At 38.4% G+C, this 24,549-nt stretch overlaps 1 protein-coding gene across 4 annotated transcripts in view; it reads left to right on the forward strand.

Moving 5' to 3' along the window:
* The window catches only part of BCL2L14 (BCL2 like 14), a 57,810-nt gene extending 36,813 nt beyond the window's left edge, over window positions 1–20,997 (forward strand). For 3 of the 4 annotated variants that reach the window (XM_058282805.1, XM_071210172.1, XM_071210171.1), the window contains 2 exons: window positions 223–489; window positions 1,674–1,776. In XM_058282805.1, the coding sequence (XP_058138788.1) occupies window positions 223–489; window positions 1,674–1,745 (339 nt within the window). In that variant the 3' untranslated portion in view covers window positions 1,746–1,776. Of the gene's footprint in view, window positions 1–222; window positions 490–1,673; window positions 1,777–20,194 lie in introns of those variants that run through there. The other variant, XM_071210173.1, reaches the window with a different exon arrangement.
* The last annotated feature ends 3,552 nt before the right edge of the window (window positions 20,998–24,549 follow it).

A 24,549-nucleotide genomic window follows, 5' to 3' on the forward strand; every position in this document is an offset into this window, starting at 1 on the left:
GAATAGGCTGTTCAATTTTAGCACTTATTTGTCCTAATGAAATGTACTCACAGGGCAGGTACATGCCGGGTCAGTTCTGCAGGGCCTGGTGCCATGGCTGAGACTAGAATGCAGGACCTTCCACTGGGTCCTTTAGTGATCCACTATTGAGTTAGACTATGGCCTTCCATCTGCCTCACTGGGCCCAGCTGCTACACTGAATGCTTATCCTCTCATACACAGTTGAAGAAAGACAAAGATTTGATGAACAGTTTCCAGGATGGACTGTCGTACTCTGTTTTCAAGACCATCACAGACCAGTTCCTAAGTGGTGTGGACACCAGGGGAGAATCAGAGGTCAAAGCTCAGGGCTTTAAGGCTGCCCTTGCAATAGATGTCGCTGCCAAGCTCACTGCCATCGACAACCACCCCATGAACAGGGTGCTGGGCTTTGGAACCAAGTACCTGAAAGAAAACTTCTCGCCCTGGGTCCAGCAGCATGGTGGATGGGTAAGTGTATCCTATTTAAAAATTAATTTCCCAGAACTCAGTGGAAAAAGGATGGAAATTCCCTCCCCTCCCTTCCCCTCCTACCTCCCCTTCCTCCCTCTCTTCCTCTCTCTCTCTTTCCTTCCTCTCTCTCTCTCTCAAGTGAAGGGAACACATCTATGAAGCGATTCTCATGGGATTAGGATACTTGAGTGGCAAGAGATATATTCCATTGATGGGAACATCTTTGTAGTGATTATCTTCATCATTAATAAATATTTACTGAGCTCCCAAAGAATATGTAGGTTATGTGTCAGGGTGGGAAGCAAGAAGAGGGGTTGATCAGATGTAACAGGAAATGAGGAGATGCTGATATATAAAATGTTTAGACAGATATAATCTCTGGTTTTACAACTTTTGCAGGCTACAGAAGTCTGGCAGTGAGACAAGGAAAGGCAAACAGCTCCTTCCTCATGCTCTCAGAGGCTGACAGGGTGTGTGGGGGTAGTAATCCTTCTGCAGAGATTCAGGGTTCATGACATTTTGGTATTGCTACTTGAACTGGCCATTTTGACAGGGATATTTTGATACAAGCTAAAAAGCAAACAGTTAAAAGTTCACCTATTTTTAATTATCTAGTATGGGCAAAGCAGATATTTGTACCTCCATGCCTTAGCCTCACTCCCTCCCCTATCCTTCATCTACTTTCCTTGAGATCTTAAAACCTTAAGGAAAATGCTGTAGCCCACAGGTTTAAATCTCACTAGTCCTAAGGCACTGTCTGTTCAAGCTATTCCTAGAAGGACAGGCCTTTCCCCACATTATCCTTGGTCCTCCATCCTCTGGATTGGTCCAGGGCTTAGCAGGAGATTTGAGTTGACTCGGCATGCCCAGGGTGACCCTAGGGCCTGCAAACAGGCATGGTGCCTTGGCTAAAGAAGCAAAGTGCAGATGATCTTGCCTAAGGGACTGAAGGTGTGCCGTGGTATTTGATGGCTGACCACTGAGCTTACCTAGTCTTCTGTTCCTTTGTGTTTTCCACTTTGGCACCTGATATCATCACAATTAAGTAGGTGATATGAACAACTAAGGTTCTTAAGTATTCTAAATTCAAGCTGCCTTAACTCATTCTAAGAGAAGAATAGATTCCACAACATTACTTTAGTTCAATCCAGGTTTCCCTTGAATCTCTCCTTTGCCCCAAGACCTTTGATGACTACTCCAGCTCAAGGCACTCACCAGCCTCTGATCTTCTACAGCACTTCGTTTTTGCATGATAATTATATGAAGGAAATCATCAAATTTCCAATTGGGTATGTTTCAAATGTTCATTTTAAAACCATGGCTGGTCCTGTTATATTTTCCCAGAGAGATTATAAGTTTCAACTAGGTTCACAGGATAGCTCTAAAAAGTCCATTTAACCCATCAATATAGCTAAAATGCCATAAATATTATATAAAATACATAATAATTCTATACCAAGGGCACAAGCAACAAAAGAAAAAACTGATAAATTGGACTTCATCAAAATGGAAAACTTTTGTGTTTCAAAGGAAACTATCAAGAAAGTGAAAGTCAACCCATAGAATGGGAGAAAATACTTGCATATCACATATCTGATAAGAGACTTATATCCAGAATATATAATGAATTCTTACAACTCAACAATAAAAAGACAAATAATGCAATTAAGAAATGGGCCAAGGATTTGAACAGACATTTCTCTAAAGAAGATACATAGATGGTCAAAAAGCATAGTAAAAGGTGCTCAACTTCATTAGTCATTAGGGAAGTGCAAACCAAAATCACAATAAGATACTACCTAACACCACTAGGGTTGTCAAAATAAAAGACAGACAAGTGCTGGAGAGGACTAGAGAAACTGGAAACTCATACATTGCTGGTGGAATTGTAAAATGATGTAGCCACTTTGAAAAACAATTTGGCATTTTCTCAAAATATTAAACATAGAGTTAACATATAACCCAACAAATTCACTACTAGGCATAAACTCAAAGAAATTGAAAATATATATCTGCATAAAAACTTGTGCATGAATTTTCATAGCAGAATTATTCACAATAGCCAAAAAAAAAATCCATCAGCTGATGAATGGATACGTAAAATGTCGTATATCCATACAATGGAATATTCAACCATAAAAAAGACATGATACATCCTACAACATAGATGAATCTTGAAAACATTTTGCTAACTAGAAGAAGCCATACATGAAGGGTCATGTATTGTATTATTTCATTTATATGTTATGTCCAGAATAGGTGAATCCATAAACCCAAAAGTAGATTAGTAGTTGCCAGGGGCTGGGAGTGGGGGAAATTGGGAGTGACTGCTAATGGGTATGGGGTTTCTTTTTGGGGTCATGAAAATGTTCTAAAATCAGACAGAGATGATCCTTGCACAACTCTGTTAAAAATAACTGAACTGTACACTTTAAAATGACAGATGTATGTTAATTATAGTTCAATAAATTTGTTATAAAAATAATGGTTCCAACAGACTTCCAGGTAAGATGGCAGAGTAGGGAGCTCCAGAACTCAGTCCTTACACCAAAACAGCTATAGGCAGAACTACCTGAAACAACTGTTCTGAAGCTCTGGAAGCCAGAAAAACACTGTACAGCATCCAGGGAAGTGAGGGAGAAAGAGAATGATAAACTATGGTAAAGAACAGTGAGTAGCTCTCTCCTCATGGCGGCTGCTGGCACCCATCCCCCATGCTTGTGGAGAACCGCATGGGGTCCAGTCTCTAACTAATTTGCTGGTGACAGAAAGGGACATAAAAATCACTTTCCTTAAGAACAACACTGGTCATGGCTTTTGATTAGAGCAACATCTGCAGGACAGGCCAGAAAAGCATACTTTGGGGAACCATCAAAGAGGCTTTTTGTATTCTCCCTGATCCCCTCCCCAGGGTACTTTGGAGTTGGTCTGCTTCCACTTCATGGCCCTGGCCCAGTTTGGGCTGGGAAAGACTGACTTGGGAGATGGTATTAGAGTAGTTCAGACAGTACAGCTCTCTTGCAAAATAGAGGAGAAGGTGCAGAAATTGGCAAGAGAGCTGCTTTAGGGAACCCTGCAGACCATGAGAGTGTCACAGGTATCTAGGAGGGACTGGGGATGGAGAGACAAAGAGAACAAAGGGAAAGCTGTGAGTTGATACCCCAAAGCTGGGAATGCTGACCATCCCCCATCCCCAAGGGGAAAAATCTGAGGCTAAGCAGCCAACAGAGAGGGAAAAGGACAAATCCCTTCCTGGGAAGAGGGAGGATGCAGCAGAGGACTAAGTGTGGTTTCTCTTCAGCAAACGTAACTACCATAATTCACTGATTCAAGCCTAGTGGAAAATGAAGGATTCATCTCCATGGAAGGGTTTGCTGACAAGTGCCATTTGCTGGCCAGCTGGGAAAATGAAGGAAGGCAGACCAGGCCTCTCCTGATTCTTTCCCAGGCAATGTTGACCAGGTCCCTGTCCTGGTTTTGACTACTTAAATAAGGCAATATTAAAGTTCTAGAAAAAATTAAACTGAAAATCAAAGAAGAGCTGTGAAATAAAACTATTAGGCAAGTGAGAAATTGATCAACAGAGAAAAATCACCAACATATAGATGCCTAGGTATCAAAAAAAAAGATAACCCATACTAAGAAACAGAAAGATATGGCCCACCCAAAGGAACAAACCAAGTATCTAGATAAGACTCAGGATTTAAGACAACTAATAAATGGTGTTCACAGAAAACACTTTAATCAATTTAAGGAGATGAAAGAAAATATGATTAAGGAGATAAAGGATATTAAGATGACACTAAGTGAGCATAAAGAAAAATTTGAAAGCCAGCAAAAAAAAAAAAGTAGCAGAGCTTATGGGAATGAAAGACATAATGGATGAGATTAAAAATACATTAGAGGCATATAATAGAAGATTTGAAATGTTAGAATAAGTGAATTCAAAGGCAATTGAACTTGAAACAATTGAACTTGAAAAGATAAGAAAATAGAAAAGAATGCAAAAAAACTGACCAGGGTCTCAGGGAATTGAATGACAACATAAACACACAAACATACATGTTATAGGTGTCCCAGAATGAGAAGAGATGGGAAAAGGGGTAGAAAGAATATCTGAGGAAATACTGACTGAAAAGTTTCCCTTATGAAAGACATGAATATCAATATTCAAGAAGGACAATGTACCCCAAAAAGAATGAATCTGAATAGACCTACTCTGAGATATCTACTATTCAGAATGTCAAAGGTCAAAGATAAAAGAGGATTTTGAGGGCACCAGGAGAAAAGCAATGTATTACTTACAAAGGAGCCTCAATAAGACTAAGTGCTGATCTCTCATCAGAAACCATGGCAGCAAGAAGGCTGTGGTACAATATATTTAAGGTACTGAAAGAAAAACTGCCAGCCAACAATGCTTTATTTGACAAAATTATCCTTCAGAAATGAAGGCAAGTTTAAAGTCTTTACAAACAAAAACCAAGAGAGTATGTTACCACGAAACCAAATCTACAAGAGATATTAAAGTGTGTTAAAGTCTGAAAGGAAAAGACAAGGACAAGAGCCCTGGAGAATAGTGTAGAAATGAAAAACATAAGTAAGAGAAACTGAAAGGGTTAAAAGACACACAATAGTAAGATATGAAACCAGAAAGCCAAAGGATAAAATGTATGAAGTAACACCTTTATAGTAGTAAAACTGAATGTTTTGTGTGTTTTTTTAAAAGATTTATTTATTTTTATTTATCACGGGAATCTGTGTTTCTTTTTATTGCGTCATCTTGTGTGTCAGCTCTTCGTGTTTGCGGCGCCATTCCTGGACAGGCTGAACTTTCTTCGTGCTGGGTGGCTCTCCTTATGGGGCACACTTCTTGTGCATGGGGCTCCCCTACGCGGGGACACCCCTGCGTGGCATGGCACTCATTGTGCGCATCAGCACTGCATGTGGGCCACCTCCACATGGGTCAAGGAGGCCCGGGGTTTGAACCGCGGACCTCCCATGTGGTAGACAGACACCCTATCCACTGGGCCAAGTCCGCTTCCCATAACACTGAATGTTAATGGATTGAACTCCCCAATTAAAAGACACAGACACGGGGAGCAGATGTAGCTCAAGTGGTTGAGCACCTGCTTCTCATGTATGAGGTCCTGGGTTTGATCTCCAGTACCTCCTAAAAACAAACACAAAACCAACTCTCACTGGGGAAGAGAAGTAGCTCATTGGTTGAGCTCCTACTGCCCATGTATGAGGTGCTGGGTTTACTCTCCAGGACCCCATAAAAATAAATAAATAAAAAGATAACAGACTGAGAGAAGGATTAAAAACATGAGCCATCTATTTGTTGTCTATAAGACTCTCACCTTAGACACAAGCCTCAGTCAGGCTAGAAGTGAAAAGCTGGAAAAAGATATTTCATGCTAATAGCAATAAAATAAGAGTGGGTGTTGCTATACTAATATCATATAAAATGGACTTTAAATGCAAAACTGTTAAAAGAGATGGAGAAGATTACTATATATTAATAAAAGGGACATTTCACCAAGAAGAAATAACAATAATAAATATTTATGAACTTAACATAGATGACCTAAAATACATGACAAAACTGAAGGGAGAAATAGACAGCTCTACAATCACTCTCAGCACTTTAACATCTTGACATTGGATAAATAAGGAAACTGAGAGCTTGAATAGCATGATATATGAATTAGACCTAATAGACCTTTATAAGGCATTATAACCCAAAAGAGTAAGATACACATTCTTCTTAAGTGCTCATGGATCTTTCTCCAAGATAGATCAAATGCTGCGATTTAAGTCAGATCTTAATAAACTTAAAAAGATTGAAATTGTACAAATCACTTTCTCTGATCATAATGGAATAAAGTTGGAAGTTAATAACAAACAGAAAAAGGGAAAATTCACAAATATATGGAGATTAAACAATTTACTCCTAAATAATCAGTGGGCCAGAAAAATGCAAATGAAATCAGTAAATACCTAAAGACAAATGAAAATGAGAACACAACATATCAAAACTTATGGAACACTAGCAAAGGCAGTGCTAAGAGGGAAATTTATAGCCTTCAATGCTTATATTACAAAAGAAGAAAGAGCTAAAATCATGACCTAACTGCATGCCGGGAGGAACCATAAAAAGAACAGCAAACCAATCCCCAAGCAAGCAAAAAGAATAAAGATTAGAGCAGGAATAGATGAAATTAACAACAAAAAGACAATAGAGAACATCAAGAAAACCAAAAGTTGGTTGTGCAAGATCAACAAAAGCAACAACACTTAGCTATACTGACAAAGAAAAAAAAGAGAGACGATGTAAATAAATAAAATCAGAAATGAGAAAGGGGATGTTACCACTAACCAGCAGAAGTAAAAGAGATCATAAGATGATGCTAGGAACAACTGTATGCAAACAAACCAGATATCGTTGATGAAATGGACAAATTTCTGTAAACACATGAACAAACCACACTGACCTCAACAAACCAATCATGAGTAAAGTAATTGAAAAAGTCATAAAAAACCTCCCCAAAATAAAAAGCCCAGGACCAGATGGCTTCATAAGTGAACCTACCAATCATTTAAAGTATATCTAACACCGGTGTTTCTCAAACTCTTCAAAAAAATTGAACAGGAAGGAACACTACTAAACTCATTCTAGGAAGCTAAGATCACCCTAAATACCAAAGCCAAATAAAAATATTGTTAAGAAAGAAAATTATAGATCAATTTCTTTAATGACTATAGATGCAGAAATCCTCAACAAAATACTTGCTAACCAAATCCAAAAACACATTTAAAAAATTATTTATCACAATTGTAGCAGTTTGATATGGTTATGAATTCCAGAAATAAATACTGGATTATGTTTGTAATCTGATCTATACCTGGGCCTGATTAAGTTATGATTAGGGCTTTGATTGGGTCACATCATTAGGGCATTGAGTTCCCACCCCTTGGTGGGTGGGAACTCAAAGATAAAGGCATGACAAAGAACAGAGTTGAGGGTTTTTGATGTTGGAGTTTTGATGTTAGAGTTTGATGCTGAAGCCTTAACCTGGAGCCCTCTCTCCACTGTTATTCAATATGGTGTTAGATGTTCTACCTAGAGCAATAAGACAAGAAGATAAATAAAAGGCACCCAAATAGGAAAGGAAGAAGTAAAACTTTTGTTATTCAGTGATAATATGATCCTATACTTTAAAAATCCACACCAAAACTATTAGAACTTATAAATGATTTCAGCAAAGTGGAAGGCTACAAAATTAATATGCAAAAATCAATAGCCTTTTTATGCACTATTAATGAGAAATCTGAGGAGGAAGTCAGAAAAAATTCCTTTACAATAGTGACTAAAAGAATAAAATATTTGGGAGTAAATTTAAACAATGACATAAAGTACCTATATTCAGAAAACTATAAAACATTGCTAAAAGAAACAAAGATGATCTAAATAAATGGAAGGATATTCTGTGTTCATGGGTTGGAAGACTAAGTATCATTAAGATGCCAATTCTGGGAAGCAGATGTGGCTCAACTGATAAGAGCGTCCACCCCCTGGCCCATGTGGTGAGCTGGCCCACACACAGTGCTGCCGCACACAAGGAGTGCCATGCCGTGCAGGGGTGTTCCCCATGTAGGGGAGCCACATGCACAAGGAGTGCGTCCCACAGGGAGAGCTGCCCCACACGAAAAAAGCACAGCCTGTCCAGGAGTGGTGCCGCACACACGGAGAGCTGATGCAGCAAGATGACGCAACAAAAAGAGACACAGAGGGAAGCAGACGTGGCTCAATTGATAGCACATCCATCTACCATATGGAGGGTCCAAAGTTTGATCCCCAGGGCCTCCTGACCCATGTGGTGAGCTGGCCCACGCACAGTGCTGCTGCCACACACGAGGAGTGCCATGCCACACAGGGTGTCCCCATGTAGGGGTTCTCCATATGCAAGGAGTGTGCCCCGCAAGGAGAGCCACCCTGCATGAAAAAAATCACAGCCCGCCCAAGAGTGTGCCATATACATGGAGAGCTGATGCAGCAAGATGATGCAACAAAAAAGAGACACAGTTTCCCAGTGCACAGGATAATGCCAGCAGACGCAGAAGAACACACAGCAAATGGACACAGCAGACAACAGGGGGAAAGGGGAGAGGAATAAATAAATCTTAAAAAAAAAAAAAAAAAGACACAGATTCCCAGTGCCACTGAGAATGCAAACAGACACAGAGGAACACACAGCAAATAGACATGAGAGTGGACAACAGGGCAGGGGGGAAGGGGGGGAGGGGAGAGAAATAAAATAAATCTTTAAAAAAAAAAAGATGTCACTTCTATACAAAGTGTTCTACAGATAAAACACGATCCTGATTAAAAATTCCAAAATCCTTCCTTATAGATTTGGAAAAGCCATTTATCAAATTTATCTGTAAGTGTAAGAGTGCCCAAATAGCCAAAACTATCTCTAAAATGAATGAAGATGGAGGACTCTGACTTCCAGACTTTAAAGCATATTATCTAGCTGTAATAGAAAAATAGCATGGTACTGGCCTAAAGATAGCTTGACCAATGGAATCGAATTGAGAATTTGGAAATAGACCCTCACATCTCTGGTCATGTGATTTTTGGCAAGGCTGTCAAACCCACTCAACTGGGTCCGAACAACCTATTCAACAAATGGTGTTGAATTGGAAAACTGGAAAACTTGGAAAACTGGATTTCCATATCTAAAAGAAAGAAAAAGAACACTTAACGCACACCTTATACAAAAATTAATTCAAAATGGATCAAAGACCTAAATATAAAAACTAGAACCATAAAACTCTAGAATGAAAATGTAGGAATCTATCTTCAAGATCTGTGGTTGGTGGTAGTTTATTGGACCTTACACCCAAAGCAAGAGCAACAACAACAAAAAATATATAAATGGGACTATCTCCAAATTAAACAGTTTTGTATTTCAAACAATTTTGTAAGAAGGTGAAAAGACAGCTAACTCAATGGGAAAATACCTTTGGAAACCATATATCTGATAAGGGATTGATCTCCATGTTACATAAAGAGATTATACAACTTAATGACAAAACAACCAGCAACCCAATTAAAATATAGGCAAAAGAACTGAAGACATTTTTCTGAAGAGGAAATACAAATTGCCAAAAAACATACGAAAATATGTTCAACATCACTAGCTATTATGGAAATGCAGCTCAAAAACTACAATTAGATATCATCTCATACCATACAGAATAGCCATTATTAAAAAAACAAAACTACAAGTGCTGGAGAGGATGTGAATAGGAACACTCCTTCACTGTTGGTAGGAGTATAAAATGGTACAGCATCTGTGGAAGACAATTTGGCAATTCCTTAGGAAACCAAATATAGAATTTCCATATGATTCAGTAATCCTGCTACTAGAAATATATTCAGAAGAAATGAAAGCAAGGATGTGAACAGATATTTGCACACCAATGTTCATAAAGGCATTATTCACAATTGCTAAAAGATGGAAACAACCTTTGTGTCTGTCAATCAATGAATGGATAAATAAGATATGGAATATTCATATGATGGAATATTAATCAGCTGTAAGAAAAAATCAATTGGGAAGCACATGACAACATGGTAGACACTTGAGGCTATTATGTTGAGTGAAATAAGCCAGACACAAAAGGATGACTATTGTATGAAGTAAATACAATGAGAAGACTTACAGAGTTGGACTATGAAGTGTAGGTTGGTGCAAGATGGAATGTGGGATAAGAAGGGGGAGATGATGCTGGATGTATGGAGACTGCTTGATAAGGTCAAATGTAAATATATGAAAATGGTTGGACTTAATAGCAACACATTAAAATGAATGTAACTGTTGATTTATGGATGTGATTGTGGCTGAAACAAGTAGTCTGGGGAGATTAATCTTAGTTGGAGGACAGCTGTAGGATAATATAAGGAATGTATAACAATGATTTGGGCAGTAGATCAGGACTGTGGTTAATATAAATACAGAAATGTTCTTCTATACAGAGTGTTAAGAATGTGGTGATACGTGGGGAAAATATAACTAACGTAATTTATAGACTATAGTTAATAACAACGTTGCAAAGTTAGTACTATATTAATGCCAAAGGTAAAAAAAGATATTTGGGGTTTGGTTTTGTGAGATATGAACATGATTAAGCAGTTTTTCTCTTCAATTTTTTCATTAATAAGGAGACCTTGACTCTGTCATTAAACTAATCTATGTTCATCTGTGTATTTTTCTGAACACTAGAGGAACAACTGAATTAGTAGTTGGAATTAGATCAGACAAAAGTACCTGGACAGAACTTTTTAGGAGTAATGCTCCCATAACCTGTGAGCTGCCTTTTTCTGCTATTTTATATATTTTATTGAATTTGAAATAAAGATAAAAAAAAATAACTGACTGGGAAAGTTCTGCCAGGGGTGACACTCCTCCCAGAATTTTGCCTTCCAGGCAAAAGCAGCTAGAGACCAAAAAGGAGTATTAAATCTATAGAGGCAAAACCAAAACAAAACAACAGAAGAGATTAAGATATAGAACAGAGGAAAAGACACTTTCCCCTGGAGGTAAAACAATTGCACAGAAAGTGAAATCTTAATAATTGTACCAGACACCCAAGGCAAGAAGCAGATAAAGAGGAGCTAAAAAAAATCTAATCGGTTAAACACAGGGTATTCTAAAAGTCTAGAACAAGTTGAACCAAGCATTAAAAAAAGTGCCCTAACACAAAGTCAATCAATAGTAAAACCCTAGTCAAGAGAAAATAACCGACCTTCAGAGTAAGCTCACTGAGATATTCAAATGCCTAGACATCAGCAAAAAATTACAAGCCATACTAAAAAACAGGAAGGTATGGTGCACTCAAGATAAAAAATTAAAACTTCAGAGGACACACAGAATTTGGGACTAATCAAAGATGTTCAAACAAATCTATTAAATCAATTCAAATGAAGAATATAAGGCTATAAGAAAATAAAGGGAAACAGAACCAACAGGCAGCATAAGGAAGCGTATGTGAGCATAAGGAAGAATTTGAAATGATAAAAAGAAGCATAACAAATTATGGGGATGAAAAGCACAATAGAGGAAATTAAAAATACACTAGAGGCATACAACAACAGATTTGAGCAGCAAACTGGAATACAGGATAATCTTAATCTTACAGACAGCACAACAGATAGAGAAAAGAATGGAAAAAATTAATTACAGTCTCACGAATTTGAATGACAGCATGAAGTTAACAACCATACTTGCCATAGGTGTCCCAGAAGGAAAAGGGAAGGGAAAAAGGGCAGTAAGAATATTTGAGGGAATAATGGCTGAAAATTTCTCAACTCTTATGAAAGACATAAATTTACATTTCAAAAAAGTGCAGCATACTCCAAACAGAATAAATCCTAATAGACCTACTCCAAGACAAACACTAATCAGAATGTCAAATGCAAAAAGAGAGGATCCTGAAAACAGCAAGAAAAAAGTGATTTGTCAGATACAAGGGATCTTCAATAAGACTAGGTGCCAATTTCTCATCAGAACCACAGAGGTGAGAATGCAGTGGTATGATACATATAAGGTACTGTGGTACCTTGAGGCTTTTATGAACTCCAGAAAAATCATATCCTTAGAGATAATCCACTCCTATGGGTATGAACCTATTGTAGGTGGGACTTTTCAGTAGATTACTTTGTAGGGCAAGACTCAGAGTGGTATTAATCCTCTTACTGGAGTCCTTTGTAAATGGGATGAATAGAGAGAGACACACACAGAGTCAGCCACAGGAGCAAAGAGAAAGACAGAGGCGTCAGAAGGTGAAATAACGAAACCTAGAAGAGAAGGGAAACCAGCAATTGTTGCCATGTTCCTTGCCATATGACTGAGGAGTTCAGGATCGCTGACAGCCAGTCTTCAGGGAGAAATGTATCACCTGATGAAGCCTTGATTGGACATTTTCACAGCCTCAAGCTGTAAACTTGTAAGTTAATAAATCACCATTGTAAAGGCTAACCCATTTCTGGGATATTGCATTCCAGCAGCTCAGCTAGCAGTATTGTCCAAGTTCTCCACGGAAACAGAACCAATAGGAAATATCTGTAAATATGATAAGATTTTATAGAATTGTCTCATGCAACCATGGGGATGCATGAGTCCAAATCCCATAGGGCAGGCTGCAAGCCAAGAACATCAATGAAGGTCTTTGATGAGTTCCCCAGGAGAAACTGGCTGTCTGAAGTAGAGATGGGAATTCTCTCTCAATGCTGAAATCACTTCTCCTTTTAAGGCCTTCAACTGATGGATGAGATGTCTCTCATTGCTGAAGGCAGTCTCCTCAGTTGGTTATGGATATACTCAGCCATAGATGCAGTCAACTCACTGATGGTTTAAGTCCAGGAAATGTCCTTGCAGTACCAGTAGCCCAGTGCCTGCTTAACCGAACACCTGGGCACCATTGCCTGGCCAAGCTGACACATTAGGCTAACCATAACTAAAACAAGTACTGAAAGAGAAAAACTGCCAACCAAAAATACTTTATCCAGCAAAACTGACCTTTAAAAAATGAGGGAGAGTTTAAAATATTCACAGATAAACAGAAACTGAGAGAGTTAATCAACAAGAGACCTGTCCAAGGGAAAATACTAAATGGAGTTTTGCAGGCTGAATGGAGAAAACAGGAGAGAGTGGCTCAGAGTACAATGAAGAAATGAAGATTATCAGTAGGGGTAACTAAAAGGGTAATTAAAAGGTAAGACAGAAAAAAAAAAGATAGGACATATAAAAACCAAAGGATAAAATGGTTGACGTAAGTACTGCCTTTACAGTAGTAACATTGAATGCCAAAATGAGTAAACTCCCCAATTAAAAAAAAACAACAGTTTGCATAATGGATAAAAAAGTATGATACAATTGTATGCTGTTTACAAGAAAATCACGTTAGACCCAAAGACAAAAATAGGTTGAAAATGAAAAGTTGTAAAAGGATATTCCATGCAAAAAAGCCGAAAAAGAGTTGGGTAGCTATACTAATATGAGACAAACTTTAACAGCAAAACTGTTCTAAGAGACAAAGAAGGACACTATATATTTAAAAAAAGGGACGATCCACCAAGAAGAAATAGCATTCATAAATATGTAAGCACCTAACTACAGTGCCCCAAAATACATGAGGCAAACATTGGAAAAACTGAAAGGAGAAATAGACACCTCTACAATAATAGTTGGAGAATTCAATCTACCACTTTATTAAAACATAGAAAGCCTAGACAGAGGGTCAATAAGGAGACAGAGAAATTGAATAATATGATCAATGAACTACATGTAACAGATACAGAACACTGCACCCCAAAACAGCAGGATATACATTCTTCTCAAATATGCATGGATCTTTCTCTAGGAGAGACAACATACTGGTTCACAAAACAAGTCTTGATAAATTTTAAAAGACTGAAATTATAGAAAGCACTTTCTGTAACCATAAGGGAATGAAGCTGGCAATCAATAAAAGGCAGAGAACTGGAAAATTCACAAATATATGGAAGTTAAACAACACACTCTTAAACAATCAGTGGGCCAATGAAGAAACTGCAAGAGAAATCAGTAAGTATCTTCAGACAACTGAAACCAAGAACACCACATATCAAAACTTATGGGGGAAGCAGACGTGGCTTAAAGGATTAGAGCTTCCGCCTACTGCATGGGTGGACCTGGGATCAATCCCTGGGGCCTCCTGGTGGAAAAGAAGAAGAGAAAGCGTGCCAGCGTGGCGAGCCAGTGCCCATGAGGGGAGCACAAATGCACGTGTGGTGAGCACAAGTGGCCAGTGCCTGTGCAAATGAGTCACATAGCAAGATGATGATGCATCAAGAGAGAGACACAGGGAGAGTCAAGGTGAAGCACAACAGAAACCAGGAACTGATGTGATGCAATTGACAGGGAACCTCTCTCCATATCAGAGGTCCCCAGGATGGAATCCTGGTGATTCCTAGAGAAGAGAAAACAAGAAGAGAAGACAACACAGACAACAAAAACAGCAGGGCAGGAGGAGGGGAAGGGGGAATAAATAAATAAATCCTTTAAAAAAAAATGATAAATTTCTTAAAAAAAAAAATATGAGATAGAGCAAAGGCAGTGCTGGGAGGGAAATTTATAGCCCTAAACACATAACATTAAAAAATAAGAAAGACCTAAAATCAAAGACTGAACTGCACTCCTGGAGGAACTAAAAAACAAACAAACAAACAAACAAACAAAAAATAAACCACAGCAAACTAATCCCAAAGTAAGCAGAAGGAAATAAATATTAGAGCAAAAATAAATGAAATTGAGAATTTCAATAACAATATAGAGGACTAACAAAACCAAAAGTTGGTTCTTTGAGATAAAATTGACAAATCCGTACTTAGCTAGACTGATAAAGAAAAAAAGGAGAAAAGATGCAAATAAAATCAGAAATGAGAGGAGAGACATCACTCCTGACTCCACAGAAATAAAAAGGATCCTAAGAGGATACTATGAACAACCTGTATGCCAACAATTTAGACAACTTAGATTAAATGGACAAATTCCCAAAACACATGAACAAGCTACACTGATTCTAGAAGAAAAAGAAGATCCCAACAGTCCAATTACAGGTAAAGAGACTAAATCATTCATCACCTCCCAACAAAGAAAAGCCAAGGACCAAATGGTTTCACAGGTGAATTCTACCTATTATTCCAAGAAGAATTAATACCAATCTGCTCAAATTCTTCCAAAAAAATTGAAAAGGAGGGAAAGTTACCCAACAAATTCTATGATGCCAACATTACCCTAATACCAAAGCCAGATAAAGATACAAGGAAACAAAATTCCAACCCAATTTCCCTTACGAATATAGATGCAAAAATTGCTCAACAAAACACTTGAATATTGAATCCAGCAGCACATTAAAAGAATTATACACCATGATCAAGTGAGTTTTATCCCAGGTATGCAAGGATGATTCAACATTAAAAAATCAATTAATGTAATATACCACATTAACAAAATGCAGGGGAGGAAACACATAATCATCTTGACCGATGCAGAAAAGGCAGATAACAAAATCCAGCATCCTTTCTTGATAAAAACAGTTTGAAAAATGGGGAAAAGAAGGAAAGTCCTCAACATGATAAAGGGTACATATGAAAAACTCACAGCTAACTTTGTACTCAATAGTAAAAGACTGAAAGTTTTCCCTTTGAGATCTGGAACAAGAGAAGGATATCCATGGCCACCACCATTATTCAACACTGTGCTAGAAGTTCTAGCCAGACCAGTTAGGCAAGTAAAATAAATAAAAGGCATTCACATTGAAAAAGGAGAAGTAAAACTTTCACTATTTGTAGATGACATGATTCTATATATAGAAATTCCTGAAAAACCTAAGACTACTAGAGCTAATGAATGAGTTCAGCAAAGTGGCAGGATACAAGATCAATATGCAAAAATCAGTAGTTTTATACACTAGTAATGAACAATCTGAGGAGGAAATCAAGAGAAAAATTCCACTTACAATAGCAAATACAAGAATCAAATATCTAGAAATAAATTTATCAAAGGATATAAAGGACTCATACACAGAAAACCACAAAACATTGCTAAAAGAAACAAAGAAGATCTAAATAAATGGACAGTCTGTGTTCATGGATTGGAAGACTAAATATAGTTAAGATGTCAATTCTAGTCTAATTGATTTACAGATTCAACTCAATCCCCCCAAAAATGCCAACAGCCTACTTTGCAAAAATGGATGAACCAATTATCACATTTATTTGTAAGGGTAAAGGGCCCAGAATAGCCAAATACATCTTGAAAAAAGATGAGAGAAGGTAGAAGACAAACACTTCCTGATTTTTAAAGCATACTACAAAGCTAAAGTGGTCAAAAAGCACAGTACTGCCACAAAGATAGATATACTGACCAATGGAATCAAATTGAGAGTTCAGAAATAAACCCTCAAATCTAAGGCCAACAGATTGTTGACATGGATTTAGCCAGGTCCACAACTGGGAAAGAATAGTCTCTTCAACAAAAGATGCTGGGAGAATTGGATATCTATATGCAAAAGAATGAAAGAGGATCCCTATCTCACACTATGAACAAAAAATGAGTCAAAGACCTAACTATAAGAAACAGGACTCCTAGAGAAAATGGAGGAAGCATCCTCAAGGTCTTAGACTTTACACCTGAAGCACAAGCAATGAAACAAACAAACAAAAAATAGATAAATAAGACTTCCTCAAAATTAAAAACTCCCCCCACCCCCACCCTATTTTTGCTGTCTGTCCATTTGTTGTGTGAGCTTCTGTGTCTGTTTCTTTTTTGTCTTCTCCTCTAGGATTCACTGGGATTCAATCCTGGAGAGAGGTTCCCTGTCACTTGCACCACCTCAGTTCCTGGTTTCTGTTGCATCTTACCTTGACTCTTCATCTCTCTTTTGGTAGCATCTCTTTTTGTAGCATCATCTTGCTGTGTGGCTCACCGCATGGGCACTGGCTCGCTGCGCAGGCACTGGCTCACCGCACGGGCACTGTTTCGCCACATGGACATGCCTTTACCAGGAGACCCCAGGGATGGAACCTGAGTCCTTCTTTATAGTATACAGAGCCCAATCACTTGAGTCACATCTGCTTCCCAAAATTAAAAACTTCTATGCATCAAAGGACTTTGTCACAAAATTGAAAAGACAGCCTACTCAATGGGAGAAAATATTTTGAAACCACATATCCAGTAAGTGTTTAATGTCCAGAATATATAAAGAAATCCTACAACTCAACAATAAAAAGACAACCCAATTAAAAAATGAGCAAAAGACTTGAATAAACATGTCTCCAAAGAAGAAATACAAATGCTAAAAAGCACATGAAAAGATGCATAACATCATTAGCTATTAGGGAAACGTAAATCAAAACCATGAGATATCATTTCATACCTACTAGAATGGTAGTATGAAAAAAAAAACTACAAGTGTTGGAGAGGATGTAGAGAACTAGGAACACCCATTCATTGCTGGTGGGGATGTAAAATGGTACAGGTGCTATGGAAGACAATTCTTCAGGAAACTAAGTATAGAATTACCATATAATCTGGCAATCCCACTACTAGGTATATACCCAGAAGAAGTGAAAGGAGGGGACCAAACAGATATTTTAACACTGGTGTTTATAGCAGCATTATTCATAACTGCCAAAAGATGGAAGCAACCCAAGTGTCATCAACAGATGAATGGATAAACAAGATGTGGTATATACATATGATGGAATATTATTTAATCATAAAAAGGAGTAAGTCCTGATGCATGTGACAGCATGGATGAAACTTGAGAACATTATGTTGAGAGAAATAAGCAAGACAGAAAAGGACAAATATTGTATGATTACACTGTTATGAACTAATTATAATAGACAATCTTAAAAGGTTAGGATCTAGAATATAGGTTATTAGGATATAGACTGGGGTTAGAGAATGGGGAACTGATGCTTAACTTGTACAGAATTTCTATTTAGGCTGATGGTAAAGGTTTGGAATTGGACTGTGTTGATAGTAGCACATTATTGTGAGTCTAATCAACAGCACTGAACTGTATAGGTGATTGTGCTCAAAAGAGAAAACTTTAGGATGTATATATTACTAGAATAAAAATAAAAGATAAAACCTAGGACTGTACAACACAGTGAACCCTATTGTAGATGATGGACTATAGTTCATAGTACAAGTATAAGAATATTCTTTCATGAATTTTAACAAATATATGATTTGAATACAAGGTGGTAAATAATAGATAATAGAACTACTCTAATAATCTTTCATACATTTTAACAAAAGTAGCTACTGTTAAAAAAAATAGTACAGGGATGCAAACTTGGCCCAGTGGTTAGGGCATCCGCCTACCACATGGGAGGTCCCAGGTTCAAACCCCGGGCCTCCTTGAGCCGTGTGTAGCTGGCCCACACTCAGTGCTGATGCGTGCAAGGAGCCCTGCCACGCAGGGGTGCCCCCGACGTAGGGGAGCCCCACGCTCAAGGAGGGTGCCCCGTAAGGAGAGCCGCCCTGCGCGAAATAAAGTGCAGCCTGCCCAGGAATGGCACTGCCTACACGGAGAGCTGACACAATAAGATGATGCAACAAAAAGAAACACAGATTTCCGTGACGCTGACAACAACAGAAGCCGACAAAGAAGACAACACAGCAAATAGACACAGAGAACAGACAACCAGGGTGGGTGGGGGGGAAGGGGAGAGAAATAAATAAATAAATCTTTAAGAAAAAAATAGTACAATTATTTTTAATAAGTACTATCGTCATTAGTAACAAATGTTCCACACCAATGCAAGGTGTTGGTGGTGGGGTGGTATACAGGAATCCTGTATTTTACCGTGATTGTTTTGTAAATTCATAACTTCTCTAATTAAAAAATAATGGCTCTCATTCTAGTAACCAAATAAAAAGAGGAAAGAAAAATGAATACAAATATTTTTGTTTACTTATTAATTTGGTTGCAGGTGCTACAGAGAAAAGCACTTTCAATTAGAGAAAATAGATGAATTCTGCAGTAGAAATAATAAAGGGCATTTAAAGGCTTTAGAGTTTGATGGCACTAGTCCTTTATCATCTGTAGTTTCAATTAAAAATTTATTACTTTCCTTTTCCAGGCCATTATAAATCCTAATCTTAACTCTTGGTCATAGGTTTAATTTGGAACATATAACTGGAAATTAGGACAGGAAGAAAAAGAATGAAAGGACTAATTTTTCCAAAGTGACAGAAAAAAGGGTTAAAAAAATTAAAAGGATTCTAATAAAATAATATTTGAGTAGATATAAACTGTAAACGTCTGAGAGATGAGGATTGGGGCCTGTGCTCAGTATACCTTGATAGGAAAGAAAAAAAGCCACTGGGTGGAAGCCCCCGGTGAGTTCCATTGGCCAAGTATCTTGGTGGCTCTCTGGGGTGTCCTGGTAGTGGTGTGGAAGGAGGGGAAGCTATTCCTATGCACTGCTTTCCAGAAGCACAGGGTTCCTATCTCTATTCCATGCTGCATAAGTTTATCTAATCTTCCCAATTGAACTGCAAATCTGTGAGGCAGGATCATGAATTATATGTCTCTTTTTGGTTCCCATTGTATATATCACTGATATATTGTATATATCAATAGTTGTGGAAAAATGAAGCAATCAAATGGATGAACAGCAACTCCACCAACAAAACGTGCTAAAGAAGCTACCATGAACTTTACTTGGCCCCTTTTCCTTCCTGTGGAGCATCGTTCTTACTTTACCCTGCAGTCCTACAATCTCACCCCTTCTACAGGACTGTGAAAGGAGAGATGCTTGCAAGCTCCAGCCATCAACCTTGTCAGTGCCTACTCCTATGAATTTTAAATACAGCATTAAAGTCTTTTCCCATCCTCAGGAAAAGAGCCAGCTGTTCACTCCGGATGTGTAACATAAGCTCTCAGCTGATGTTTTCCTTGCAGGCATACCAAGGATGCCTGTCACCTTTCCAAACCCTCCCCCAGTCCTAACATTGGCTCCATGCCTTGGGTCGTGCCTGGGGTAAGAGAGCAGATTTAACAGGCACATGTTTTCACTTCAACATGACTGAAACCTGCAATTTTAAGAATCTTTCTCTTTTTTCTCCTCTAGGAAAAAATACTTGGGATATCACATGAAGAAGTAGACTGAAACATCAGGAGATTGGTCCTCTGGAATACTCGATGTCCCAACTGCGATCCTGTATACACTTGTCTCAGTATAGTCTGTGAGAAAAAGTAGAAATGTACAAGGCAGATGGAGCACTGGAGTTTTCAAAACTATTAAAGTGAGTTCCTACAAATCAAGAGGTATCAAGAGAGGTCTTGTTCATCTCTGGCTCATAGAATGTAGTAGCATGGCCTTTGGCATGGATGTTTTTCAGGTCCTCCGCTGAATGCGTGAGGAAGTCTGTAAAGACAAATGGAAGTTCTTTCAAATGTTCAAAACAGAAACCATCATCTTACCTCTGCTGGCTACTTTAGGAAACATGGTACAGATGTCTGTTGACCTCAGAAGGGCGAAATGATAAATTGTACAGGTGCTTACTCTCTGGTTTTTAGTATTATTTATCTCTCTTTTAAACCACACTTGGATTGGCCTGATACAGGCATTGTTGCAAGCCTATCTTAAGGAAGATGCTGCTATTCATCAGCTGCAATAAGTGGATGGAGCTTCAACGGACCCTTGAGCTTACTGCGACAGCCATAAGCTTGGGGAGCCAGGGATGTTTCAGCCTGTTAAAAATTCCTTTGGCAATGTGAAAACTTCGTTTTGCAGAAACTTCGACTCCCACAACCCTCAAATCTCATCTCAATGGCCACACCTCCACTTCTCCAGGTCTCTGGAGAGGTCTTTGTTATCTTTGTGGTACTGTAAAATGATTAGTCGCTGGTAAAATAAATATGCAGAAAGACCACTGTCAAAAAGAGTGTATTTCCGTTAAAAGAAGTAGTGGTACTTCCCTCGAGAATACTTGCTTTACATAAAGTGCTTAGAACAGTGCTTGATACTTAAGAAGTGCTAAGTGTTCACTTATATTGCCTATTATGTGCTGGAAATTTCCTTTGCTCTCAACAGTCACTACTTTTCTGAAATTAATACTGTTCAGAATGAGGACTTTTAACAAGTGAAATATGCTCAATAGCAAGTGTATAAGACACTGGACAGTTGTTGTTGTTTAATTCTATCAAATTACAGTGTCTTATGAATTTCTGGGTCCCTACCATCCAGCATGTGACCTGATGTGTAAAAGTTACTTAATAAACCTTTGATGGTTGAATAAATCAGTCAAATATACTTTCAGTTTCAAGAGAAAGTGAACACATTTATTATCATATGCTTTGCCAGCCTACTCATCTTGATCAAAATCAGGTATTTTTTTTACTTTCCTAGTACTAGAAGTCATAAATTGTAGGCATAGAAAGAGCCTCCTTTTACAGATGGAGACACTGAAGACCACTCCTCCCCCACTTTGAGCCAATCATTCCAAACTATTTGCAGTTCCTCAAATATGCACCTCCAAGCCTTTATAACAATAATTTCCCTACTTGGATTGTTCTTGCTTGCAGGACCCCTCCCCCCTTCCTACTAATAAAATAGACTGAAGCCCATTTTTCCAAATGGACCCTGGTATTTCCTCCAGTAAGTATTTGTTAGCCCTCCCTTGGACTCCATGAGGCTATATTTGGATGCCTTTCTTCAAAATCATGTTCTACAATGTCTTGTGTATAGACAATACATTGTACCATAAGAACCAATTTTCCCATTTTTCCCCAATGGACTGTAAACTCATGTGTAAATAGGTATATCATGGCTAGTTTAACTTTGTATAGATAATCCCTAGCAAAGTACCTTGTATATTTGATACACAGTTGCAGAATTATACCATAGCCTTCTAATTCAGTGTGACTGGAATATGAGGCAAGGTATATATGGTTGTAACAAGATCTCCAAGTGCCTTCATTATCAAATGCAGCTTCTGGTTAAGATGAAGTAATAAGAACTGGATTTATTCACCTGCTAGTGAGAAAACAGACAAAACATATGAAACAGCAGTTTTCAAGACACTGGGCATCAGGTAATGAAGGCTGATGCCGAGAGGTGAGAAACAAAGTGAACCCTATGATTATGCCAGAGTACTGCATATAGATTTTCCAGGCTGCACTAGAGAAAAGGGAACCCATGCAGAGATCAGTAGTCTCCCTGAGTGAAAGAAATAGAGCTGGAGTCCAGGAAAGCCCAGATGGCAAAAGTCCACAGGACAGGTAAGCAGAGAAGAGATTTGCATGCAGGCTCAAGATCTACAGACATTCCCTCTCAAGTCTTCAGATGAGCACATGTATGTGAAGAAACTACCTGAAGCTTGGGAAAAACCACCCAACAATATTAGAGGGACATCCTTTAACATTTTGAAACTCTCACAGGGCTGGGAGTAGTGCCTATTTCCACCAGCCAGGATGGCAGTAGGTAGGGTACCCAGAGAGTTTTGCTTCAGTAGTAAGAAAAAATTAACCTTAAACTAAACAGTCTTTTGGTCCTGCCCAACATAGCTTATGAGCAAAACCTGATAGGACTAACCTGTTATCAAAGTAATTCAGCTGTGCTCCAGAACAAAACTCAAGAATATAAGACCTATAAAAACATCCAGCACTCAACAAGGCAACATTCAGAATGTCTAGCATTCAATCAAAATTACAAGGCATGCAAACAAGCAGGAAAATGCAACCCATAATGAGAAAACTCATAATCAAAAGCAACCCAGAAATTATACATCAATGAATGCCAAGCATAAGAAACATGTAGATAACTATACCAAGGCATATCATAAATTGCTCAAAACCATTAATAAGAAGGATCTTAAAAACAGCCAGAGGGGAAATGGATGTGGTTTAACCAATTGGGCTCCTGTCTACCACATAGGACGTCCAGGGTTTGATGTCCAGGGCCTCCTGGTGAGGGGAAGCTGGCCCACATGGGGTGTCAGTCCATGCAGGAATGCTGCCCCGCTCAGGAGTGCCACCCAGTGTGAGAAAGCCACCCTGCACAGGAGTGCCAGCCAATGTGTAAAGCTGGCACAGTAAAATGACGCAACAAGAGACACAGAGGAGAGAAAATAAGAAGACATAGCACAACAGGAAGTTGAAGTGGTGCAAGAGAGTAATCGCCTCTCTCCCACTCCAGAAGATCCCGGTTTCTGGAGCCACCTAATGAGAATACAAGCAGACACAGAAGAACACACAGTGAATGGACATAGAGAGCTGACAATAGGGGGAACAGGTGGGGGAGAAAAAAATAAATCTTTAAAAAATAAATAAATAAAATAAAAACAGCCAGAGAAAAAGATGTTACAGGAAAGCGGACATGGCTCAAATGATAGGACTTCTGCCTACCATATGGGAGGAGCTGGGTCTGATCCCTGGGGTCTCCTGGCAAAAAAAGAAAAAAAGAGAAAGTGTGCCTGTGTGGCAAGCCAGTGCCCCCGCGGCAAGCCAAGCGTTCGCATGAGTGCCCACATGGTGAGCTGACTGCCTGTGCGGTGAGTCAGTGCCCATGCAAGTGAGTCATGCAGCAAGATGATGACGCAACAAAAGAGAGACGAAGGTGAGAGTCAAGGTGATGCGCAGCAAAAACCAGGAACTGAGGTGGCACAAGTGACAGGGAACCTCTCTCCACATCAGGGGTCTCCAGGATAGAATCCTGGTGAATCCTAGGGAAGAAAAATGAGAAGAGAAGACAAAAAGAGAAATAGATACAGAAGATCACACAGTGAATGGGCACAGACAGCAAAAACAGCAGGGGAGGGGGAGGAGAAGGGGGAAAAAAGACCTTACATACTAAGGAACAAAAATAAGAATGTCAGCACACTTTTCTTAGGAAAAAATATAAGACAGAAGAAAGGAGAGTAACATCTTTAAAGCAGTGAAAGAAAAAGATCTGTTAAGATAGATTGATACCCCAGAAAAAGACATTTCAAGTGAAGGTGAAATAAAGACTTGACAGGTACAAAAACAAAAAGAATTCCTCATATAGAAGATCTGTACTGCAATAAATGTTAAAGGAAGGCCATCAGGCAGAAGAAAAATTATATCAAATATAAATCTGTATCTACTGGAAATAAGGAAATTATAAATATGTGAATAAATATAATAAAAGATTCTTTTCTTACTTAAATCTCATTAAGAATAATGGAAATCTAGATGCTAGCCTTAAAGTTTTCACAAAAATTAAAATAGAGCACAAAGCTAAATTTTAAAATGCAAAACTATAAACTTCTAGAAGATAATATAGGGGGAAATCTAGGTGACCTTGGGTTTGGCAATGAGTTTTTAGATAGAACATTGAAAGCATGATCATGAAAGAAAAATTAAGTTGGATTTCATCAACACTGAAAACTTCTGTGCAAGACACTTTTTAAAATTATTCTTTTGAAAGACACTTAAGAGAATGAAAAGATAAGCTTCAGACTG

The sequence above is a fragment of the Dasypus novemcinctus genome, chromosome 20 (genome assembly GCF_030445035.2).
Source record: "Dasypus novemcinctus isolate mDasNov1 chromosome 20, mDasNov1.1.hap2, whole genome shotgun sequence".
Lineage (NCBI taxonomy): Eukaryota > Metazoa > Chordata > Mammalia > Cingulata > Dasypodidae > Dasypus > Dasypus novemcinctus.